Here is a 26190-nt window from a genome sequence, read left to right as displayed (position 1 = left end):
AGGAGAACTCACAAGGTGCTGAGGTTGATAATATCAAATTTTGAATACAGTTATTAACCAGCAAAAAAAACATAGGCACTTTATATCTCTTCCATCAATTCTTTTTCTTTTCGTTTTATATTGTTTAAAGGCTGGTGAACCTGTGGTACAGAGCCAGGTTTTAATTCACTTCTCCCTCATCCTTTTTTCTTGCTTTTCCCACTCCTACCTCTCTCTCAGAAATAAACAACCGAGGAGGGGAGGGGGTGGGGAAAGTTTGAACACCTGGGTAACCTGTTGCTATGGTCAATATCTTTTCTCTCTTTTCTTTTTCCTTTCTCATTTTTAACTCGTGCAAAAGAGTTTTTATGAGGACTCAGATATGCATATGAGTCACTCACTCACTAAGATGTAGACACTGGTAATTAGTCGTTCCGAACTCGCTCGAGCACGAAACCACATTGGAGAAGTAACCGCACGTGACGTTAGTAAGGCTTTGTTACCTATTAAGCATCATTGCTTTAGATATAATCTTGCAAGTGAAAAAATTTTATCGAGTTCAGGCACAAACCCACTACTGTGAATCACTTCGCTTGTTTATGATCTGATGTCAAACATGAACCATGATTAAATTCGATTATCTTATGTAAACTGAGCATTGGCGACTGAATCGATGGAAGCGGACTTTTCTGACAAAAGGAAACTTGTGGAATTCACTGCCTCATATGTTTATTTTCCATCAGAAAAAAATATTGCGATAGCCTAAAATGCCTTCTGAGGTAATTCGTTCCGAGGCAGAAAACTTAAAGAGTTTTGTTATCAGATGCACGCGGGAGTCAACCCTTTTACTCCCATGAGTAACAAAGACAGAATTTCTCCTTACAATATCAATACCATATCAACCAGATAAGTGATGAGAATAAAGAGAAATATCAATTTAGGGATAATTAGTTGATTCAATACTAAATTCATTAGAATTCTATGGTTGACAGTAGGAGAATTACAAATTTGATCTGGGAGTTAAAGGATTAAGGCTGTAAACAAAGACTGTTGCGCTGCAATTCAACCATTTCTTGAGCAGCTGAGGCGGAACGTGACATATGAATGAAAAATAGCAAAATTTGGCTTGTGCAGGCGAAGAAAGACTTGGATTGCAGCATCTAAATTTGCCAAATTTTGCGAACAGAAATTCGATAAACGCAGGAGAATATTTTGTGCTGTTTCTAAAGACTATAAATGCGTTTATTTCTCAGCAGAGTTGATGGTTACCATGGTTACCATGCTCGGCTTTTGAGATAAGAGCAACCTTGCATTGCTACAAGAAATATAATTACAGGTTCACAACCATATTTCATCTCTAGATGAAGAACTCTATGCACGAGTTGGCCATAGGTATTCTCTGATTTCAGTTAGCAAGTCAAGTCACTCCTTCACCCAGTTTTTCTGTGTAAGCAGATTAAAACCCAACTACTAAAACATCCAAATTGCGTCGACCATGGGTCAGTTTACAAGAAATATCAAACGAAAAAAGGGAATTGAAGAAAGGAAGCAGCAGGCTAAGGAACATCGTAATCACGCGGACTTTCTGGAAGAACGCAAAAAAAGTATACACATCAACAAAAAATAGAGGAGAAAAACTGAAATTCTGCTGAAAATACCTTTATTTATATCAGTTACGTCTTAAAAAATACATAAATGGTTCAAGTAAACGTACCTTTACAAAATTAAAAAATGGCTTGTATCAACTTTTCTAAAAAAACTTCAACTTCAAATTTCTCACAGGACTTAAAAGTGTCAGCACATTATCACACTAAAGTAAGTTTATGAGAATCAAGTAACTGATCACCAAAGAATAATTACTCTAACCTTAAACCAATTATGGCAGTCCCTCTAGAAAATATATATATATATGAGCAGAATTTATTACTAAAGACAAAAAATATTACATCCGATTTTCAACTAGAACAAAATCCGAGGCAGTCCAATGTTTCCAAATTATCCTCGCGCGGATAATCTGGTGGTTTACACGCACGCGCGTTACAGATGAAGCATAGTTTCTTTTAACAGCTTTATCCATTAAACGTGACAAGGTAAAAGTTGTGTAGATAAGATTGTAATAAAGTGTAACGGTCTCTTGACTAAACGTACACGCTTTTATAAAAGCTCTTAAAAAAGTAAATAATCTTGGCAAACAGATGCTACGTAACTCTTATACTAATACTGTATCGATAAATGGAAGCTACTGTACATTTACCCTGTTCAGGTCAGAGTCATTAATCGCTGCTCATTCCTGACGTAAACGCTTGGTCATAAGGCAAGGTAGCCATGTCCTAGAGGGGTTCTATTTATTGCAAGTATTGTCACATGTGGATGACACTCCTACGTAACAACCAGAGCAGCAGCACTATCATCACCAATTTCATTATAATTCAAATCCAACGTTGTCAGCGATTTGTTATATTTCAAACACTAACCCAAAGCAGCAGCACCATCATCACCAATTTCATTATCACTCAAATCCAACTTTATCTGCGATTTGTTATATTTCAAACACTCACACAGAGCAGCAAGACTATAATCACCAATTTCATTATCACTCAAATCCAACTTTGTCAGCGATTTGTTATATTTCAAACACTCACGCAGAGCAGCAGCGCCATCATCACTAATTACATTAATACTCAAATCCAACGTTGTCAGCGATTTGTTATATTTCAAACACTCACCCAGTGCAGCAGCACCATCATCATCAATTACACTATAATTCAAATCCAACGTTGTCAGCGATTTGTTATATTTCAAACACTCACCCAGAGCAGCAGCACCATCATCACCAATTACATTACCACCCAAATCCAACGTTGTCAGCGATTTGCTATATTTCAAACACTCACCCAGAGCAGCAGCACCATCATCATCAATTACATTATAATTCAAATCCAACGTTGTCAGCGATTTGTTATATTTCAAACACTCACCCAGAGCAGCAGCACCATTATCACCAATTACATTACCACCCAAATCCAACGTTGTCAGCGATTTGTTATATTTCAAACACTCACCCAGAGCAGCAGCACCATCATTACCAATTTCATTATGATACAAGCTCAAAGTTTCCAGCGATGCATTATATTTCAAACACTTACTCAGAGCAGCAGCACCATCATCACCAACTACATTACCACCCAAATCCAACGTTGTCAGCGATTTGTTATATTTCAAACACTCACCCAGAGCAGCAGCACCATCATTATCAATTCCATTATAACACAAGCTCAACGTTTCCAGCGATGCATTATATTTCAAACACTCACCCAGAGCAGCAGCACCATCATCACAAATTTTAGTACATTTCAAATTCAACGTTGTCAGCGATTTGTTATATTTCAAACACTCACCCAGAGCAGCAGCACCATCATCACCAATTTCAGTCCATTTCAAATTCAACGTTGTCAACGATTTGTTATATTTCAAACACTCACCCAGAGCAGCAGCACCATCACCAATTTCATTCTCACTCAAATCCAACGTTGTCAGCGATTTGTTATATTTCAAACACTCACCCAGAGCAGCAGCACCATCATCACTAATTTTAGTCCATTTCAAATTCAACGTTGTCAGCGATTTGTTATATTTCAAACACTCACCCAGAGCAGCAGCACCATCATTACCAATTCCATTACCCCTCAAGCTCAACGTTTCCAGCGATGCATTATATTTCAAACACTCTGCCAGAGCGGCAACCCCATCTTGCGAAGATTCATTCAATGTTAAGTTTGTCACAGTTGTATTTGTTTTCAGAAAGTTGCTTAAAAAGACAGCTAGAGTTTCATCCACTTTTACACTTGAAACTTTAACAGTTTCAGTTTGAAGAGAAGCGCCAAGAGCGGTAGCCAATTTTTCATCAACATTTTTGTTCTTCTTTTTGGATTCATTAACACACTCTAATATAACGTCCACGTCTTCCCCTTCTTCCCAGTTTAACTGTGTTGCTATGCTTTTCAGAAGGTTCACCACTGTTTCCTCGCATCGTGCTGCTAGCATACCAAATGTGAACAGAAGTACTTCTTTTAGTTGATAGCGATATTTTTTGCCAGCAGCTATGCTGTTTGTACTGATTTCTTTCTGGATAAGCTGACAACTTAGATAGAATGCTGCGAAGAATTCTTGGAAAGTCTTGTGAAGAAAGCTATAGCGTCTAGTTGGTCTTAGTTTACTGCCTCCAGACTGAACTGACAGAAATCCAAATCCAGGTAAATCGCTTGCTTTATGTTCTCTAAGCTCCTTCTCGTCAAAATCCAAGTTGTGTTCAAGTAAACCTTTCAAAGCTATCGAACCAAGGTGTTTCAACTGGCTTTCGTAAAGGTCAACAAGGTCTTCACCATTTTCTGGCAGTTGCTGCTTTGTTCTGTACCTTCTTAGTACACACTCCACTATTTCCATGTACAGCTTCGTTCTGCTTTCAGGAAATACACCTTTCAAATCTTCATAGACCAGGCAAACAAGCGCAGTGTTGAGAGGATTCGTCAATATTTCATGTAACTTGTAATCACCCGACAGGTGTTTGATAAGCTGCTCGGCCAAGTTTTGTTGTGCTTTAAAGTAATTTCTGATGAAGGTTTTTACATCTTTTCTAGTAAATCCCTTAACCTCTAGCAGCGTGTCGCAGTATTTTCGAACTTTCATTCCAGCTTCGTGTCGTGCCGTAGCAACCACGCGACAGTTTGGCAATACACGGCCTTGAATAATTTGTGAAAACATAGGTAGCTTCTTCTCAGAAACTTCATCCAATCCATCGAGTACCAGAAGAACATTAGATTGATTGTGGCGAATGAAGTCGAAGAACTTCTCTCGTTCGTCTTCACCAACTTCTCGAGGCAGAAGTTGATCTTCAATGGCCTCCCAAAGGCCAGACTGAACATCACGACATTTGATCAAAAGCACTATTACGATGTTTGCGAAGCAATTTCCGGTTGCGTGTTTTCCTGAGGCCCAGTCGAAAACAACTTTTTTACAGTAAGTGGTCTTTCCCATACCAGGCTTCCCTTCAATTAACACTACTCTTGGTTCTTCACATTCTTCGTGCTGGTTGAAGATTTCAGACATCGTGACAACTCGGTCTGTTGCTGTTCCTTTCGTTTTCTTTCTGTAGATGACTTTAAGTCTGGTATAGATGTCGTCAAAGGAGAAGTGAAAATCTTCACACCAGGGAAACGGTGCCAGCCAACCTTCCCGATTTTTGTAGAGTTGACGAATATTATCAATAATTACAGTTGGGTCAAATCCATCTGAAAAAGAATTAGCTGTTAGTTTTATGAGGCATTCTTACCGACACGCTTTATGACGCCATGACTCTCGGAAAAATAAGCAATTATAGGATGACACTTAGAATGATATCGTGAAATGTCACCACTTAGGATGATATCGTGAAATGTCACCACTTAGGTCTGAGTTATCTGACGAAGCCGAAGGCTGAAGCAGATATTATTGACAAGAAGTTTGATAATTCATAATAAAATGAAAAAAAAAACCGGAATCAAACAGATATTTTTTTCATTTTGAAAACAACTGCAAAATAAAACATTTCTCTCTGAGGGTGCAAAATTTTGCGAACACTACACGGTCGAGGGGCTTGGAAACTAGGCAGACTCTGAACTCGACATGATCAATATCCGCTGCATTTAATGGGTTATCAAGTCAATCTCTTACGCTACTGTGTATCAATTAAGTGGCGATCTCTGTAAGAGTGGTCCAAGACCTTTCGCATCAGAGAAAAGTTTTGCCTCAAACTTTGCCCATTAAATTATCTTTGGTAGTAAGTAAATAAAACCACGTCGCTTTTTGGAAATGCGTTAAAAAATTTTTTGAGAGCTCTCAATGGTCAAAGCTGCAAAAAGCCCTTTTTTGACCTCTTGCGACATCAAGAATTTAAAAAGTTGACAAGCTCTCTCCTCGTAACACACCGCATGCAGCAAGAAATCGTTTGTGTTCCTAAATTTTGTGATATATAAGGGGTTTAGAAGGCATTCAATTTTGATATGTGTTCATTCAGAGGTTAGCCATAATTTATTTAAAAACACTCGTTAGCCGATTTTTTTAAAATTGGTCAAAAGTACTCTTTCTTTCTTGGGTGATATTTCTCAAGTCCAGACCAGACCATAGAAAACTGCGGTGGATCTCTTCTAATAAGATGTTCGAAATTATAGAAATGTAAAAACATCTTTCACATATTCATTTTCTTCGTCTTAATGACTTCAAACTTTTGGTGATTTTGCTAACGTGACAGCAGAATTATGCTTAAATCTTAGATTTCAACAGTTTTAAAAAGAAAAGATAGCAGGGTAGGGCATTAAGAACACACAAATTGATTTTCTAAAAATTTTAAACGGCTAAATTCTGAAAAATGATTCTGTATCGTGACGAAAAAGGGCGAACAAAACGTATTGGATATCATATTCATAAGCGTTCGGTCAACGTGTTAATAAGGAACTTTTTTTTAAAAGAATTGGTTTTTGTTCTTTCACATTTGAGTTTAGAGAGTTTAAGCTATTCAAACCTGTATGACCAAAGAATTACGTCATCGCTACCTTCTTTAGACGGGAAAAAGTAGAGATACATTTACATACACGTATTGAACACATCCCCATCTGCTGCTTTTCAGTAAAGAAATTGGATTACAAAAATACATACAATATAATACGAATTATATGTCTTTAAATAAAATATGGTCAGTTTAAAATTCATTGAAAAGGGGATTTTTTTAGAGCTCTCTTAAAGGAAGCGGAACTCTTACATAATTTAAGGCTTGGATCTAACTTGTTCCAGATAGATACACTTTTATGACAAAATTTTTTCTGTCCTGTTGCAGTTTTACAAAGAGGAATGTTTAGTAGTTGAAAGTTTCTGTTTATACGTCCAGATACGCTGCCTCTTGTTATATACATAGATGTTAAGTATTCCGGGGCTTGATCCGTCATACATTTAAATGTTAAAGTAGCATCTCGGCAATACAGTTGTGTTTTTACAGGGAGCCAACGTAAGTTTCTTAATACAGGAGAGATATGGTTATACTTCTTTACGTTGCAGATAGTTCGCGCGGCAAAGTTTTGAACATATAGCAATTTACGAATATTACAGGCTGAGGTGGATGACCATACTGATGAACAGTAATATAGTTTACTGAAAACAAGCGCGTTTTTTATGGTTTCAAGCAGTTGTTTATCGAAAACGAATTTAATACGGCTTATTTGAGATAATTTCGACATGCAAGACGATACCACAGTAGAAATAGGATTATCAAAAGATAGCGTGGGATAAAAAATTACTCCAAGGTCTTTGACTGATTGAGCCGGGTTAATGTCTTTTCCTAGTGGGGATAATTTAAAGTCCAGTAATTTTGAAGACATTCCTCGGCTGCTAAAAACTATTAGTTTCGTCTTATCTGGATTAAGCATTAAACAATTGTCGAAACGCCAATTGCGAATCCGTTGTAAGTCGGAATTAAGACTTTGAGTGATCCAAGCAGAGTCGTTCACGGTAAAAGACAATAGGAGCTTAGTCATCCACATAGCAGGCAGTTGAACAATTTTAACAATCATTTGGTAGATCGTTTACATAAATACTAATTATCAACTGTCCTATGATAATTTCTGATTTTAAAATTGATAAGGAAGTTATTCAGGGCGAAACGGATCCATGTGAGAGATCTTTACAAAGTCTTTACGAAAAATCTTAAAAATTTATCAGCCCGCTTCCTTTCCTTGCGTCATGTTAACTTTATGCAAGATGCTGGTCAAAAAATCAACCTGGCAGATGAGATAATTCCCCAACTTTCTTCTTTGGCTCAGCTGGTAAAATTGAAGTATATTCAGCCGCGAAATCGAAAAGTTTGAGGCTTGGATCCTCTACAATGCCAGTGACTGTTATTTATTACCATTCTGTCATAAATATAGCCATGATACCCACAGGTAAGCGATAATTTTAAGAGTTACAGGAAGAAACCTGTGAAAAGGTTCAGGCTTCGATGAAATTCGAACCCGTGCTTCCGACTGAAATGGAAAAAACTGCAACTTCCCATAATTACATTTCTAATCATTTTCCAGATGCAACACTACTTTGTTCGCTCATTGTCCAGAAACAAGAGTCCTGGGAAATTCCTCGAAGAAACTTGACGGATCTAATTCGAAATAACCCAAGGGGCGGTACGTTAAGCTTATTTTCTTTGTAGAAACAATGCATGTCTTAAAGAAGACAACAGTAAATCGTTAACACAAGGTCCACAGATGGTCCTGGCCAAATGTTAGAGCAACATATAACAGGAACAATTTAAAACACGTAAAAACAAGAAACTCAAAAATAGCCTTAAAAGCGGCACTGGTAGAGCTGATTTTACCTCCATGATCGAAGACCTAGGCCTACTTAAGGCTAACTCAGACAAACCTTCTTTATAAAGGTAACGGTTTTGAACTTTTAAAGACCAGAAACTTTGATGATTAGATAATCCAGAGAATACACATCGCTTTCAACTGATGGTCTACCTGTTCCGTCTACATGCTTCGGCACATTGCAACTATTCTTGAAAGTTGAAGACAACACTCTTGCCAAAATTGACTATAACAGGGGAGAAGCTAGGCTTCACGTTTCTCTAAAACAACGTCAGTGCATTTTAGTTTGTTGAAAGCAAATCCACATCTACGAATATAAATATCGTGACTGCCGGGTAAGGAGGGTAAAGAAGAGCATAAAAATAACCCTCAGGTATACACTACCCAAGAGGGTAAAGAAGATATTAAAAGTAACCCACAGGTATACACTACCCAAGAGGGTATAGAAGAGATTAAAAGTAACCCTCAGGTATACACTACCCAAGAGGGTATAGAAGAGATTAAAAGTAACCCCCAGGTATACACTACCCAAGAGGGTAAAGAAGAGATTAAAAGTAACCCTCAGGTATACACTACCCAAGAGGGTATAGAAGAGCATAAAAGTAACCCTCAGGTATACACTACCCAAGAGGGTAAAGAAGAGCATAAAAGTAACCCTCAGGTATACACTACCCAAGAGGGTGTAGAAGAGCATAAAAATAACCCTCAGGTATACACTACCCAAAAGGGTATAGAAGAGATTAAAAATAACTCTCAGGTATACACTACCCAAGAGGGTATAGAAGAGATTAAAAATAACCCTCAGGTATACACTTTAAAGAGGGTATGCAAGAGATTAAAATGACCCTCAGCTATACACTACCAAAGAGGGTATAGAAGAGATAAAAGTAACCCTCAGGTATACACTACCTAAGAAGGTATAGAAGAGATAAAAGTAACCCTCGGGTATACACTGCCCAAGAGGGTATAGAAGAGATTAAAAGTAACCCTCAGGTATGCACTACCCAGGAGGGTATAGAAGAGATTAAAAGTAACCCTCAGGTATACACTACCCAAGAGGGTATAGAAGAGATAAAAGTAACCCTCAGGTATATACTACTTAAGAGGGTATAGTAGAGATTAAAAGTAATCCTCAGGTGTACACTACCCAGGAGGGTATAGAAGAGATTAAAAGTAACCCTTAGATATACACTACCCAGGAGGGTATAGAAGAGATTAAAAGTAACCCACAGGTATACACTACCCAAGAGGGTGTAGAAGAGATTAAAAGTAACCCTTAGATATACGCTACCCAAGAGGGTATAGAAGAGATTAAAAGTAACCCTCAGGTATACACTACCCAAGAGGGTATAGAAGAGATTAAAAGTAACCCTTAGATATACACTACCTAAGAGGGTATAGAAGAGATTAAAAGTAACCCTTATACCCTTAGGGTATAGAAGATATTAAAAATTAACCCTCAGGTAGGAAACAAAAAAATTGAATTCACACTAACAAATAGCAGGAGACCGTTCTCTGTCGGGACTCTTTCTTTTGACTGAAGGCTGAGGCATCCACCGTTAACTTATATAATCATTATCCTTTACTAGTACGCGAATGTCGTTGTTAAGCTCGGCCATTCTTGATTGACATCTCAGCAATTCCCCATGATTATTCGACTAGAGGCATTTTCCGCCTAAAGTGCACGGTCGAGAGCAATTTGATTTAACGGGATCATTGTCCAAAACGTGAAAAGGCTGTACCACGCTTCCTTATAAAGTCACGGTTTATTCACTTGATTTAACGATTCTATTTCAACGCTTTGGTTAACTCCCATTCACAACTCTCGACTTATTCGAAAAAACACGCACTGAACGTCCGCTGTAAGCAGGTGGAACAATGCCATATAAGGGGCGATAAAATACGTGCCGCATACATGTTGTTTGTTAAACGAAATCACTTTTAAATGTCAATCAAATTAAGAATAATTGACGTATCGTACAGTTTCCAACATTACATCCTCACGAATGCATCTGCAGGAAATTCTCGCTGTCTAATTAGTCCGGCACAGAGACCAAATGAACGTACAATATGTTTGGTGACGTGGTATTGAACGAACAGCTTTTGTTGGCGCGGCTGAGAACTGCTGGGGGGACAGAACGTATTGCAGTCATCGGGGAATCGACGAAAGATTTCGTTCTTTGCAAAAGCATTGGGCTTGATTCCACATTAACTTTTCGTTAGCACATATAGTCGAGATTGTATTCCGTAACTCTAGAAAGCTCAGCCGATCGATGGAAGACTTTGGCCTCCATGATAAGATCGCGCCAGGTGATTCCGGTCTAAGATTTGTTGTGTTTTTGTAATTGAAATTCGCGCTTAGATGAAGTATTAATTATCAGATGAGCCTTTAAGTTAAAATCAAAGGGTTTAACTAACCGCATAGACACCTACCGACTGCAAGCGTTAAAGTAATTCTCTACATTGATGACAGAAATCCTAGCACCTCTATAAAATGCAGGCTGCGAATTCTTTTCGGGGCCAAAGCTCCTCATGAGATACCGTGCTGCTAACAACTGAGCTACGAAGCCACACGTTGGATGTGAGGCAAAATATGAAGGGTTATTCTTTCCCATGGAGGCATCTGATTCAATTTGTGATGAAATAACAATTGCTGTAAATGATTCCTACCCCAATATTTCAAACTAATTTTTTTATTATTCTCCTCAAGCGCTGATGTTATTAGGGTTTAGTGTAAATATACGTTCGATCGCACATGCTGCAATCTGATTGGCTTAGCTACTCACTATTTATTCCGTGACAGATAGAAAGGAATGTAAACAGCACAGGGGATGGCCCATTTGTATTAATATTCGATAAAAACACGAGCCTGCCTTTCTTCCAAGTCTTGAATGACTTTTAGATTAAATTAGACTACTGGATTTTTCGGTCTCAGTTTCATGCGTGATAGTTGACTAAGCTTCGCACTCAAAATCCAACAGGAGCCCGTATTCCAATTGTTAGTTAGTTAGCGCAGTACGCACCTTGCTGCTTTGTTTCTCTTTGTTGTGCTACCAAATCGTCCAACCTGTGACTCATGTTTCCAAAATCAATTTTGATTTGATCAAGGTAATTTTTGACGTCCCCTAAGGATGAACATTTCAATATTATTAGCGGAATAGAAGCCTCAACTGATAGCCACTCCATTTAAAATAGATCGCGTATGAAAAACAATAAACTTTTCGAAAATAACTTAATGTCATTGCTAATGAGCGACAGTAATTCCCAGCTCTGCTGTGCAACATGTCAAATGGTTTTGGCAGAGGTTTAGATAACTATTTCCATAATCGGGTGACGATGGTCTTATAGGCGGCTGTGCCCGGAAAAGAGCTGTAAGGCAAAACCCAAACACGATAACCTCGCCGGTTACACGAACGGCGATGAGAGGTCTTATTGCAAATCCTTCTTCAGAGCACCTTTTTGTACGCAAAAGACACAAGACTACTTTCAATGAAAATTAAGCATTATTCGTTGCCCATCTTTAGACTTTTCTTTCAAGTTTTTGTCTAAACTGTGTATTGAAAAGAAACAGTACATCTTTACTGTAATGTCCGTAATTTCCGTGCGATCGTATGCCAAATTGTGTCCGTATATTTGGCTAATTCATTATTTGCAGTGTGAGCCACGTTAGTTTACAAACTTTGAGTCGGTTATTTCAACGAAGTCTAACCTAAACCACGGTTTTACACAATGAGCCTTAGGCATTCCCTAGAAGAGGGTTGATTTAAGTAAATAAATGTCCTTCCGCAGTTAGCTTTAGGCTCTCTTGACACTTTTCACAAAAATGACTTTTCAGACAAAAGGTTCGGCTAAATTGAAGATAGTTTAGGATGTGGTTTTGTTAAACAACGGCCAAACTTTGTGTAAATGACCGGGCCTTTATGTTTCGTTCTACGAGGTTATATAGGTTTAATCTGTTTTCACGTTGTTCACTCAAAAAATACAACATTCTTACGGTGAACACCCTCTTAATATTAACTCTCCCGAAGCTCCGCATTTCAATAGATGAATCGCCCTTGAGTTTATAGCTGCTGTAGGGACTAACCTTGATGCTGTGTTTCCTCTTGTCGGGCCATCATTAAACTTGACACCTGATCAATGTCATTTGTCATTTTTTCTAAAGTTGAAAACACATATTTGTCTGAAAGAAGTTTTTTATTCGTATTTCATGCGTATATGAAACAACGAACAATGGAAAACCAAAAAACCTTCATTCATTCCTTTTAATTTATTTGGGAGTATTAGTACCATTAATACTTTTATTTCCGTTTTTATTGTTTCTTGCTGTTGTTTTCCTTTTTTTAGGGGGGGGAGGGGGGGAGGGGTTGTGGTACATTCTCATCAACCATTAAAATAATCAAACCACATACAGCAATATGCACCTCACTGCGCTTTGACAGTTGATAGGTTAGAAAATTTTAAAGTACCTCCTATACTTCTCAATTTTAAAAGGTTAATTTTAATTGTAAAAGTGACGTTATAAATGGCATCAAGAATTCACCCTGATCTTGTGCTTCATGTTGTCGTGCCATTAAAGTGTCCAGCTTGTCACGTAGATTTCCAACTTCAGTTCTCATCCAGTCAAAGTCATTCGTCACTTTATCTGAGGGTAAAAACATTTTTTCGATTTCGTAAGTTAGAACTTCCCTTCGAAAACGGGTCTAAATCCTCTTTGAAAGGATTAAATGTCTTCTCAGGTACAAATAACGCGCAAAAAAGCGTTAAAAGCTAACAAAGATATGTGCTAAAGATTGATAAATCTCATGCCAAAACATAATTTATTTTCTAATCAGAGATTAAGCGAGAGAGATGGAGTTTCATCCTAAACTTACCTCGATCCTTTGTTTCCTGTTGTCGAGCCATGATCGTATCCAATTTTTCCACAATATTTCCGACCTCACATCTCACCTGATTAAGATCTTTTTTAATGTTCCATGTGCTGGCTGAGAGTGGAAAATCACGTTAGTTTTCCTGCAGCAGTCTTATCTTTTTTTTTATAACATAACATTCAAAAACCCTTTCACTCCCACGAACTCATTGGTAACTATCTAGAGTTTTTCTCTCTCTCTTTTGCTTTTTTTGTTTTGTTTTTCCTACGTTCGTGACAAGATGAAAAACATCTTTCTCTATTTCTTTAGCCGAGCTCAATATTTACGATCTTTCTTATTCTATTTAAAAACAGGCTGCTATCGACATTGCTGATCCTAATAGCATGCAGGACGCGTTTCATATAGGAACTGCGTGATGAGCCTAGCTAACCATAGCGTCTCTGTGGCTCAGTAATACAGCAGCGGAGCACGGAATCCGAAGGTCTGAGGTTCGATTCCTCATGGGGAATCAGAATATTTCTTTCTCCAGAAAAAATTTTTCTCTTTATCTAAACCTGTTTTTGAGAATCTGTGATTTAACCAAGCGATAATTAACAAATAGAGAAGCCTTCACTGTGCTCTGTTCTGTTATAAAGCACGCAGGAAGCGGCTAGAGCACGAAAGAAGTGTAGGGAGAAACACGAGACGTAGTCGAGTGTTTCTCCCCACTTCTTGAGTGTTTTAGCCGCTTCTTAAGTGCTTTATAACAGAACAGAGCACAGCCAAGGCTTCTCTATTTGTTTTATAATAAAGAATCCATTGAATTCCCCGAGCATTACTTTCAATTTTCAAAACAAATTTATTTCCAAAGCGAACAACAGTGTCGTCAGCATGCTCTATACTCTCATAAAGCACGCTACAATAAGCCAATCAGAATCCCTGTTCGAATGGTTCAAATAATCTGATTGGCTGTACAAGACTAAGGCTGTCAAAAGTGTCAAACCATCAAAGTTAAAAAACCATCAAAGTTCACCTTCTGCGATAGTTTACAAACTAAAATAGTTCGGTAGGTCGAATTTAACACTTTTGCCTGAAGTTTTTAAGTCTCTAATACAGAATCTTGAAGTGAAATGTTCAGTGAACTTCAGCCGAATTATGGCTCATAAAGACACGCGAGTTTTTTCACATGACAAGGTAGAAAACAAACTGTTCAGGGCGAGCGTTTTTTGAATGAACGACAGCCAAATTCACCGGAACATGAAGATCGCTCGGGATGACAGCGCCGCAAAACTCGGCTGCAGTGACAGATGTTACTTTCCACTCAACGCATCGGAAAGGATATCAGAGCAAGCTCTTATTTTTTCACTCGAAGGGCGGCCGATGTAGTTTCCGAGGCTTGCTGTGATGACCGGAGATCGCCATGATGAGCGAGCCGCGATGGACTTCAGCATGATCATATTCGGTCAGACACCGACATGATTAGAATGAATTTTAACAATTATGCCAGTTTGGTTATATTTTTCATCATTTCTGTTTTGTTCTGATTTGTTTTTGAACACTGAACTTTGTATACTATACGAGTGTTAGCTGTGTTTGATTTTTATTACCGTACGTAAGCTTGCAATCTAACTGAGCGTGAAAATCTTTAAAACTCGGAATGTTTATTTTGTTTTTCCTTTGAGGATTTTCGTATCTGCTCACGTTTTAATAACGTAAATTACGGCGCCTGGTATGTTTACAAACCTTTGTTTGATTCTTCTGTTGCTACTTGCCGGCTCGCTTCAGTTCCGAAATTTCACTTTCAATTATCGGAAAAAAGCTAAAAAGAAGTCCCGGAAAAGGTCAAACATAGTACAATTGGCAGATGGCGTGACAGCTGTAGCTCAGCTCTCTGCTCTATACTCTCATAGAGCACGCTCTTTCAACCAATGACAGCGCGCGTTATATCCGAACTTTACTATAAATTCCTCAAGGGGTTTTTTTTCTTAATCTTCAGAACCTGTCTGTTTACCATTGTATCGTCATTGGTTCTATTTTTGCTTCTGATCAGATGACGATTTGCTCGAGTATTCTTGGCCAATGTGGATTATGGCCACTGTAGATTACCAGTGGGTAACGTTAAAAAGTCGTAACTGAAACATAACTACACCAATAAAAACCTAAATGCCCGAGGCTGATTTTGTCATTCCTCCCGACACCTTTTGCTTGGTTGAAGTTACATTCTTAGGTACGAATTATTTGCACCTTCAATTTCTTGGAGCTTTTCTTTAACATTGTCTTCATCTTCCTTCCACTGCTTCAGCAGCTGCCTGTAGTGTTCTTCAGTATCAGGGTCCATACCCTCAATCTTAAGCTTACTGATAGCAGCTCCATAACACGCTCCTGCCATTCCTACTATGGCATTGCTAATGTCCAGCCAGTAGTTGTTGAATGCAACATCGTCCAAAGAGGCTTGGCTGGCATGGCCACACACAGTATTACGGTAGTATTTCAGCCTGGCGATGTTGGCCTGCTTACTCAGATCTGTAGACGGGGGAAGTCTATCCCATCCAGTGCTGGGAGGAGCTATCCCACAGATGTTCCTCAGTAAAACCATCAGTAGTGTGATATCAAACCCTGCCGATGAAACAGATGATGGAATAGCTGGATACAGTTTCCCCCATTGTGTTGCATTCAAGACCCTCTTGCTCTTTAGATACTTAAGTGTTGCATGCTCTGGGTGACGCCCCAAAACTGTATGAAGTCCTACTGGAGGGTGAATGGCATCAAAAGTGTCTCTCAAGGCTTGGGATCCAACATCCACCAGAAGGCGACAGAGTCGGGCATAGTTGGTTGTCTCCTTGGTAGAAGGAGATGCTGGTGTAGCAGCTGATGCCATGTGCTGTAGTAAAGATCAATTCATCGTCATTATAAAGGGGGTGAAAGGGGTTTTTGCTTGATGTGTGACTGAGTGTTTTTAATTTTTGCGATCTGTGAAAGTATGAAGGTAAAACCCCATGAACTGTAAATTTGTTGCTTTTTGCAATAATTATGTGAACCTTAAAGTTGTTTAATTACCCAATATTTAGTGATGCAATATTTGAACTTTTTGATGTAACCTGTGCAAGACCCCTCCCCCCTTCACCCCCTGTTCAAACATATCAAGCTTAAATAAGCCAACAATTCTTATCAACCATGTTATAACTATTGATCAGGATTTCGTATTCTTAATGAAAAGAATTAACGTCATTGAAATGGTCAAGAATTCTTAACATATCTGTTCATTTTACAGGCAGTATTCTTACCTCAGTTGAAAACTAAGACATGCACCTGGAAGAGGTGACTTCTTTCTGAAATTAGGACAGATGAGAATTATTAATATCTTTATGTACATGTTTAGTATAATAATTAAAAATCATCTTAGTCTCATATGGATTTCTATCACTAAGTACTTAACACTTTCACTCCAAACTCAGATCTCATTAGTAAATTCTCCCTACTGTCTGCCACACAATTCTTATAATGTTGAGTATTAGATCAACTTATTACCCTCTTTTTGATATTTTTCTTTATTCTCATCACTTCTCTGCCTTATATTGTATCAATATTGCAAGGAGAAATTATGTCTTCATCACTAAAGTGGGAGCAAAGCCAGTTAATACATGTATATAGAGTTTCTTGGGCTCTACCCTTATCAATTATTAAAAGATAATAATCTACTAATAATCCACTATGTCATGAACTTAATAACAAATTAACTAAGCTCGGTACATTTTTACTTTTGTTTACCAGTCCACATGCTGTTAGGATGATTACAACCCCCTACTGCTCTGCAGACTGCACCATTACAATTATACAATTAGTCTTGCAGATTTGTGCTGATAATAAGTATTATTATAATTGATCAAGTGATTTAATAGCAATGTGCATGCTCTTGTTGATCAAGGATGATGTGTAATTTCTCGCTACAATCACCTTGTGCAAGATGATGATTGCAGGAGCACTAAATTTAAAATAGTTTCATGCCTTGCATTTTGTCAATGACAAAACTTTTCACAGTTTTTGTTTGTTTTGGTAGGCACGCGTAAGCATTTAAATGCAGCATTGATGGTGTTTACTTTACTGAATTACCAACCTCTGTGTTACTCCAGACCTTGAAACAAACTGAACAGTATCACTCAGCAGATAATAGGCTAACAAAGTGTGTCAGGATATCTCGATATTCCCATTGGTTACTGAGAAAATATATTGTGAGGTTGGATTTCCCTTGATGTCAAACTCCGATAAATTGTGAGAAATAGTTATTTCAAATTTGATTAAAGCCTTATGCACTTCTGAGGAACATTCAAGGCAATTTTCATGAAAACCCAACAAATCTACATTACCTATTAATGTAGACTGAGGTAACTTGTGTAAAAACAAACCTCTAGTTTTTGACTTTCAAAGAAATTAACAGTTTTCTTGCCTCCTTTTCAAAAGCAATATGTGTCAATGTGATCATGCCACTGACCATTATGAAACGCAACATGGAACCCCTGACTGGGAAACGGGAACATGAGTTAAACATAATCCTAAAGTTATCAAGCAAGCTCAGGTGAAAGTGAACAACTTAATTTCAATTTCTTCGGCTTGTGCTCTCTTCCTTTTTTAGTCCACTCTTTTGGGCCATTTGATGAATACTCTCATTACTCAACATTTTGCAAAATGTGCTAAAGATTCCCAGTGAATGTACAGTGCAAGATGTGATGAAAACAATATATGCAAATTGAGATCCTGGACAAAAGTCTACAGAAAACATTAACACTCTGCTGGAGGCCAGTTTCTAATTATGGCACCTTTTGCTCTCCTGTATAGGTTTCCTAAAATATTCTCTCTGTTGTATCTCACCTTTTTAAGATTTTTTTGGCAAATTAAATGTCTTTTAGGTGGTTTAAACTAGTTTCTCTAACTTATGAGAGAAAAAAAATTTGAAAATTTTGAGCAGATTTTGTTGACAGTAAATATGAAAATAATACATGAAAAAAACATTAAAGGATACACAAGAAAAGAAAATGGAAAATGAAAGACATTCATTGTAAAAGAAAAAAAATTCCCAAGTATCTAAGTGCATCAAAGATATTGGGATCAGTACACATGATCCAGATATTGTACAACTGCAAGTTCAATTTGTTTCAATTTTGCCATGTTTAAATTTAGCCATTATCAGGCTTGACACAAGAATCTTCAGTCTCTAGAATATTGAGAAGAGCTTTTTTGTTTCTTTTTGGAAGGATTTCTTTAACAAATTTTTCTATTCATTTGGGATCTCGTTACAGATTTTGACACCTAGAGTACTTAATCCTAACAAGTTGTAATGTTGATGAGCAAGTAACTATTAGGTATAATTGTTTGATGTTCTCACAAAAGGTTTAATGATGTTAGAAGGTGCACTGTTGTTATGAACATCATGCAAACTTTAATTTACATACAGCTTCATAATATAAGATGGTAATACATGCATGTAGGTAGAATTTTTGCATTTATAAATAAATGAATGGCATGTTCTTTTCTATCAGTAAGGTAAATGAAACATAATACTTGCTATTGGAGAACAACAATTTTGTTTACTATATACTTTTTAGACCCATTGCCCCAAGCAGGGAGTCCATGGGTTAAATTAGGTAAAATTAAGGATTTGTAGATATTTATGAGGACAGATAATGGAACAATCTATCTCACCTTAGCAATGATTTGTATGGTCTTACTTATTTCAGCAATAACACAGTCAATGTGGTTTTTCCAAGAAAGATTTTCATCAATTAAAACACCTATTAGACAACTGATGTAGCTCTTATGTTCTAAACTAACTCTTCTATTTGTTTCACTATCAAATATACTTCTTTGATAAATTCTCCTTGTCTGTTCCATTGGAAATGTAAAGAGAACAGTGTGGAGAATATGAATATCAATGTCTTAGGGTGTTAAAGGTTAAAAGTCAAATGCAGCAAGGGTAACCCACACAATTCTATAAAACCCACATTGCAGGACATCCCTATGCTACCTTCATGACTGAGATTTTCTTCTGCATTTTAGCCTTCAAATGGGATGTCACAGGCATCACCATCCTAAGGGGGGAATGGGGGCATACTTCCCCTGAAAATTGTGAAAAAATTTGAATTTGCTATGGCATACTTTAGTCTTAAAGCGAGCAATTAAAGCTGTTCATAGAGTACCTCATCATAAGCTGCTCTATAAGCTGAGTCATTATGGAATTCAGGGCAGCTTGTTGTCCTGGATCCAAGTGTTTCTTACTAAGAGAACACAGAGGGTAGCCTTGGAGGGTGTTTTATCAAATCAGTGTTTTGTGACATCAGGAGTCTCTCAAGGCACGGTTTTAGGGCCATTACTGTTCCTGATTTACATTAATGACTTGCCCTTATGTATTTCACCAACAATGAGATTGTTTGCAGATGACTGTTTCCTATACTGTAGAATAAATAGTCCAGTTGACTGCCAAAACATACAAAAAGATTTAGATGCATTAACTAAATGGGAGAAAGATTGGCAAATGTCATTCGGTGTTGATAAATGCCACACCATCTGCTTCTCTATTAAAAAAATCTAAGTTAGATACAATATATGTTCTTAATAATCATGTTCTAACTCAAGTTCATCACCATTCGTACTTAGGTGTGATACTTTCTAAAGACCTTAAATGGTCAGAGCATATTGTGCAAAATTATAACATCAAGTGCCAAACAAACTCTTGGTATCATTAGGAGGAACTTTAGAAATGTCTCTGTAGACTGCAAATCCAAGATTTATAATGGTTTAGTTAGGCCTAAGATTGAATATGCAAATTCTGCCTGGTATCCATATTTACAAAAAGACATACTGTACATCGCCTTGATATGATCCAACATTCAGCAGCTAGGCTTTGTTTCGATAATTATTCCAAGGAACCAGGAGTAGAAACTGATATGTTAAATAAATTGGAGTGGCCATCTCTCAAAGGAAGACGAATTCTCTCTCAATTATCATTGTTTCATCAGATTGTTTATCGTACTGTTGACAGGGAGCGCTTTCAGATCTCTTATCGGGGCCCCTCTTATAAGCAAGTAAGCCCCCAGAATAAGTTAACGCAAAGTAATTCACTTAATCACGGGTAAATCGCTGATTGAGCACCGCTATTTCTAGCCCCCTGCCACAGCCTGTCAAACTCGAAAAGAAAAAGGGGCCGCCAGATGGCAGGTTCTAAACCGCCGGGTCGACATGAAACAATTTTGATAATTCAGATGAAGTTTTGACCAACAGGAGTTTGCAAGTTGTCTATTGAGTCAAATAAAAAATATTGTCACCCATGAATCTGCAAACACTTCGCGAACGGTGTGGCAGGCCTTTAATTAGTGTGCTATTGATAACTCTATCACACCTTGGAACTGACATCACGCACCAAACCGTTTGATTGACAGCAGCTGAAATCTGCAGTGCGACTCAAGTATATATTCCCAAAGCTAAATTTGTTGACCAATCACAGCTGATAAGTTCTAGACAGGCAAATTGATATTCTGCTCATTGATAAACTGGGCACTGTGAGTAAATGTCACGAAAGACAATAGCATTCTGCGCGATGAGCAACCGAGCGACTTAGAGTCACTTTAGGTACCTTTTGCCACAAATTAATTCTGCAATCTATGAAAAAGGGTAGGCTATTAAGCTTTGTGTCATTTAATCGCTGTTTTTAGCACCTTTCACACACCACAAATCCCTACCCGCCTGACCCCAATGGATCAAACTCTCACGTTAAAAGAGTGGTGTTGCCCAAGTACATTATCTAATCATGTCATATTCAGTTTTTTAATAAACTTCATGCACATTAGCGTCTCTGTGCAGCATGAAAATCTCTGCAGCAAAAAAAGATGGTTTTTTCGTCTTGTCATGAGCTTACGACATAAAAAAAGAGTCCTGAGTCCCCATGAGGAATTAAACCTTAGGCCTATGCATTCCGTGTTGCATAGGAGTGCAGAATCCAAAGGAGGAGTTATCTGGAGGAAGTAGGATTTATTGGAAAGGAAAGGATGAAGTTATTGCTTTGTCTTGTAGTATTTTCACTAAACCTTTATCGTGTATAACTTCTAAAATGCTGTTGTGTAATTAAAGTGAAGGAAATTGTGCTCTAACAAGGGAATCTTCCAAAGACCTGACCTTCCGATAAGCAACAATTAGTGGATTAGGATATATTTGCGCCAGGTTATTGTTGCCTGAAATAAGGTGCCAGTGTTTCATAAGAATCTTTTTGAGATTCTGGTAAGCAGGGTTGAAAGTCCTAATAAATAGCAAAATCTTTTTAGATAATTTCGGTTTGTTTTTCAAAGTTGTGTTGCATGATGAGAATTGTGCATCAGCTAAGACCTTTTCGACAAGGTCCTGAGGATAGATTTGTTCTATAAGGCAAGTTAAGAATTCTTTATTCTTTAACTCAAAAGATTCTTTGACCGAGTTTGTTCTAAATAAGTGTTTAGTGCCTCTCATTTTACAAAACCCCTCTTAACACTGAGAAGTGGCCTGAAGAGAATTGTGTATATATGAACGTTTCCGTTGGCCTATAATATGTTTAAACATCATGGATTTTGCTATTGGTAAATCTAGGTCTTTAAAAACTTCAGTATCCAGAAAAACATTTTTTCTGATGACAGTTCATGCATGAATTTAAAAGTCACGTGGAATTACTTAGAAAATTCAATGAAGTTGTTGCTTTCGGTTTCAGGAATGGTCCACACATCCACACACAAAAAAATGTCATCAATGTATCTTTTTTAAAGAAATGGTTTATGTGGCTTGTAGCTAGTTGGTAGCTGTTTCTCAGTAAGAGCCATGAAAATGAATATCGTCTGGAACTTAACCTAACAAAGCTAGAAAGTGAAACGAGGATGACTTATTTTTGGAATGATTGTTACAGTGTAATGGTGGACATTTAAAACGAAAAATTGTTGCTTCCTTAAAATAATAGAAAAAAAAATGTCCCTTTTTTTTTTGCAATACATAGAAGGGTATAATTTCCTCAAAAATTAAACCAGAATCAGGTGAACGGGAAGACATTTTCTTCTTTTTCTTATCTCGAGAAACCTCAACAAGACGTTCCTGTCCTAAGGCTTCCTTAGACGCACAATAGCCTCATAGAAGGTTACCCTCCCACCCCTCCCCCGAGTCTTATTTCTTACAAACCTTGAGTGGTTTACACCCACAAACCAAGTACAGTAAACAATGTAGCCAGTAAAATAAAAAACTTTATTATAAACTATTTACATTGAGCATAGCTTTTCACTCGCTGATTAAAAATACTTTGCCTACCTGGTAAGTCTCTTTGTACCAAAATTAAGATTTGACCAACAACTATTGATTTTATTTGAATGCAAAACTCTACTAAAAATTGATGAAACTATTTAAGTATATAAAACTCCCCAAAAGACAGGTTTAAAGCTGGTCGGTGTCTCTGAGTAATAGCTTTTAGAATTGCATGACATTCATGACTAACCAAAGGCAGTGTTAGTATGGTAAGCTTACAGCTTGGATGCTGTAAAGCTTCAAATAGACTGGAAAAACTGGTATCAGTGATATTATTACTCCGCACGGTTAGCGTGGTTAGCTCACGGCTTGGATGCTATAAAGCTTTACAAAGACTGGAAACACTTCAATTTAAGGGTGCAAGGTCTGCCACTCACAAGTGATGGAGCTTATGGCAAACACGACGCCTACTTTGTGTCATATTTTACTTACACTTTAAGCTGAAGCATTCTTAAGATACCATTTGCTTGCAATGGTTTCGGTGTAAGGCCATAAGCACCAAAATTGCTCTAAAATTATACAGCAAACATTGAATTAACTGAGAACTGACATCGACTTCATTTTGTGATTAAGGTATGCTTCCTTTAGTTCGTCATGGAAAAATTTTCATCAAAATGTATGTTTGGTACCTTTGATCACGTCATATAATTACAATCCTTGAGTTATTTGCACAAATGATGCGAGTAATCATTTTTCTACACTTTAGATTTGTAGAATGCAAGACACAGTGAACCCCATCAAAGAGGTTTACATGAAAATGTTGTAGGCATTTAACACCAGACAATGAGATCACGAGTTGATCAGGCGGAGTGCGGCCTATACAAACAAAAAACTGATATTGGTAAATCCCTTTGTTGTCATTCATAGCTCCGCCGCTAAGGTTTCATCAAATACAAGAACACATAAAGAACACTTATTTGCTATTGTCACGTGTGACAGATAACTGTATGAACAATAGCCACCGTTTGGTGCGAAAACATGCATGGATCGCAGACATCATCTGTCTCAAAATGCAAAGTTTCCGAGAAAATCTTCAATCTGCTTTTAAATGCGTATTGATTATAAGGTCACATTATTAGGTGTTAAAGGATTGCACTCCAGTGTTAATATTATGGGATGTATCGATAAGTGCATGCTAGCTATTGAAGTAAATGTCGAGTTCAGTATGCTGAATGGCTTCATGTACATGCACAGACAGCAGGCAATTATGGTGTAGGTAAATTATACTTCTCTCAAATGTATTTCTTTTCTCAGATTAGTTTGAATGCCATTCAACTATATAAATACTATATGCAATAACTGCAGCCTGCATGAAGAATAAGCTGTGAAACTGACTTTTTTGGCCATCTTACTGACCTCCCCCCCCCCCCTTATACTCAATTGCCAGTTCAGACTCCACATTTGAAATTCCTTGTCTTACATTTCCGATAACAAATCCGACTGATCGAAAGCTAGAATATCAAGACATACGCTTGTATCTTAATATTTATTGCACCCTTGGATCGTGCAAGGAAATCACGTTCATTATTAACAATGCAGCAAAGAAGACAAATTGATTCCTTAAATAACACAGCTTGAGTAATACTTCCCAAGTCTTTCTATTTCAGATCATTTCACTTTCGAATTCATCCATCATCAACTATTGAAAACAAATTTGACTCTAGCATGTTTGCGTTATACGTCAGAGAAAAAAAAGGCACTTTCAAATTTGAGATTTTACCTACAGTAAAATTTAGCCTACACATGCCAATAAGCTTGCTGAGTTTAAAGAACTGGAAAGCTGCGACAACGATTATTGACGGTGTGCGTTTCTTCTTGTGCCATTCGTTAATGTCCCCACATAATTATTTTACGATGGTTTGTTAAGAGATATCTTTTTACCTTTAGCTTTGAGCTTCCCTTCTGCTATAGACACAGTATGTCACACAACGCTTGAAATTCCACCAACAGCTGTTGAAAAAATTTATATGAATTCAACTCGAGAATTGATGAAGAATGCCTGTTGAGTGACTCAACTTGTTCTTTTATGTGATATACTAATTTTACGTGATCAACTGCATATAAGCGTGAATTTTCCCTATTTAAACTCAGTGGATTAAACTTACCATCGCAATGACCTTTTCTTCGTTACTCAGTGTTTACTGTTGTATCTTCTAACAAGGAATGAATTTCTAAATAAAAAAACGAGTAATTTCGTGTACAATCGATTCGAGGGAGATTTTTAGATTGCGAGAGACAGCGAACCCATCCGAGGGGTTTACAGAAGAAAAATTGTGGGAGTCTAATACCACACAAGGAGATCACGAGTTGATCAGGCAGAATGAAAAGACGAAAACTGATATCGCCAATTCCCTTGTTGTCATTAAGAGCTAAGCCACTAAGGTCACATCAAATGCGAGAACACGTAAAGAACACTTATTTGCCGACGAAGCTATTGTCTCGCGTGACAGATAGCTGTATGAACACTAGCCCCCGTTTGGTGCGAAAGTATGCTCGGATATTTTGCGGCAGACATTACGCAGACAATCTGCTTGTATCCCGATACTTATTGCATCTTTAAATCGTGTAAGAAATCACGTTCATTTTTACCAATGCAGCAAAGAAGACAAATAAATTTTCTACAATAATATCAGCGAGAAATATTTCCCAAGTCTTTGCATTTCAAACCATTTCACTTTCGATTTCTGCCTTCATCAATTCTCGAATACAAATTTGACTCTAACATGTTTGCGTTATACGTTAGACGAAAAAAACACTGCTTTCGAAATTCAGATATTACCCTCGGTAAAATTTAGCTTACACATACCAATAAGCTTGCTGAGTGTAGAGAACTGGGAAGCTGTGACAAGGATTATTGACGGTGTGCATTTCTCTATGTGCGATTCGTAAATGTCCCCACATAAGTATTTTAAGATGGTTTGTTAAAAGCGTTCTTCTTACCTTTGGCTTTGAGCTTCTCTCCTGATGTAGACACAATCTGTGACACAATGCTTGAAATTGATTCCACCAACAGCTGTTGGGAAAAAACTGATATGAATTCAATTCAATCGTGATCGAATAAAACCGCTCGGCTTCGATTCTCGATCAAATACCTCAAGTTGAAGGTTGTTTTTCAAATCGTCTGTCTCGTACCCGCACTTCTGGCCCCAAAACTCATTTTCTACATATCAACAAATGAATTGCTCTTTACGAATTTTAAAGACGCTGCATTTTGTCCGAATCCGCTCATGTTGCTTTGCAATGATGCAATGCTTCGCGAATTGGGGCGTCATCTGTCAGATCACGCGATCACAGACTATTATGCGTCAATCACCTTGTACCAAAGTATCAAAAGCACTCAGCCGGATGACTGAGTGCAACAACAATAAAATTTCTATTAAAAAATGCAACTGTTACGACAAAGTTCCAAAATACTGCAATCCCTTGGCCTTTCACTGCCAAGATCTCATTGTTAATATTCTTTGCTGTCTGTTTTGAACGATAAATGTGATGTGAATCAATGTAGAGTAAGTTTTCTGAAAGTGAAACTCGATGAAAACTGTGAGCTTCGAGGAAGAAATGATGTCCATGGATAAATTTACGAGCATCATAATTTTAAATTATAGAATATTCCATATCTAGTTTTTTTTTTTAAATTTTTTTTTAACTCTTAACTTTATTGTGTTTATGGAATACCT

At 37.5% G+C, this 26190-nt stretch overlaps 1 protein-coding gene across 1 annotated transcript; it reads right to left on the bottom strand.

The window, feature by feature from the left end:
• Positions 1–1634: 1634 nt before the first annotated feature.
• Positions 1635–25738, bottom strand: LOC131793371 (NLR family CARD domain-containing protein 3-like). The gene is made up of 10 exons (XM_066169290.1): positions 25606–25738; positions 25454–25526; positions 24395–24463; positions 16495–16539; positions 15455–16091; positions 13235–13345; positions 12904–13005; positions 12448–12519; positions 11387–11488; positions 1635–5267 (listed from the first exon to the last, which is right to left on the bottom strand). The coding sequence occupies exons 5-10, from the start codon at positions 16086–16088 to the stop codon at positions 2449–2451; spliced, it is 3840 nt and encodes a 1279-aa protein (XP_066025387.1). The 5' UTR covers positions 16089–16091; positions 16495–16539; positions 24395–24463; positions 25454–25526; positions 25606–25738; the 3' UTR covers positions 1635–2448.
• Positions 25739–26190: the final 452 nt, after the last annotated feature.

The sequence above is a fragment of the Pocillopora verrucosa genome, chromosome 6, assembly GCF_036669915.1.
Source record: "Pocillopora verrucosa isolate sample1 chromosome 6, ASM3666991v2, whole genome shotgun sequence".
In the NCBI taxonomy this organism is placed as follows: Eukaryota; Metazoa; Cnidaria; class Anthozoa; order Scleractinia; family Pocilloporidae; genus Pocillopora; species Pocillopora verrucosa.
The sequence above is the reverse complement of the archived record's forward strand: the minus strand, read 5'-3'. Positions and strand labels throughout refer to the sequence as shown.

What these genes read in the sequence shown, in the direction of transcription:
- LOC131793371 (XM_066169290.1), bottom strand. Translation starts at nt 16,088, where the DNA reads ATGGCATCAGCTGCTACACCAGCATCTCCTTCTACCAAGGAGACAACC. An exon ending in ACATGAAGCACAAGATCAGG is followed by an intron (nt 12,520 to 12,903) that starts GTGAATTCTTGA and finishes TTTCAACTTTAG; the next exon opens with AAAAAATGACAAATGACATT. An exon ending in AAGAGAAACAAAGCAGCAAG is followed by an intron (nt 5,268 to 11,386) that starts GTGCGTACTGCG and finishes ATTCTTTTTCAG; the next exon opens with ATGGATTTGACCCAACTGTA.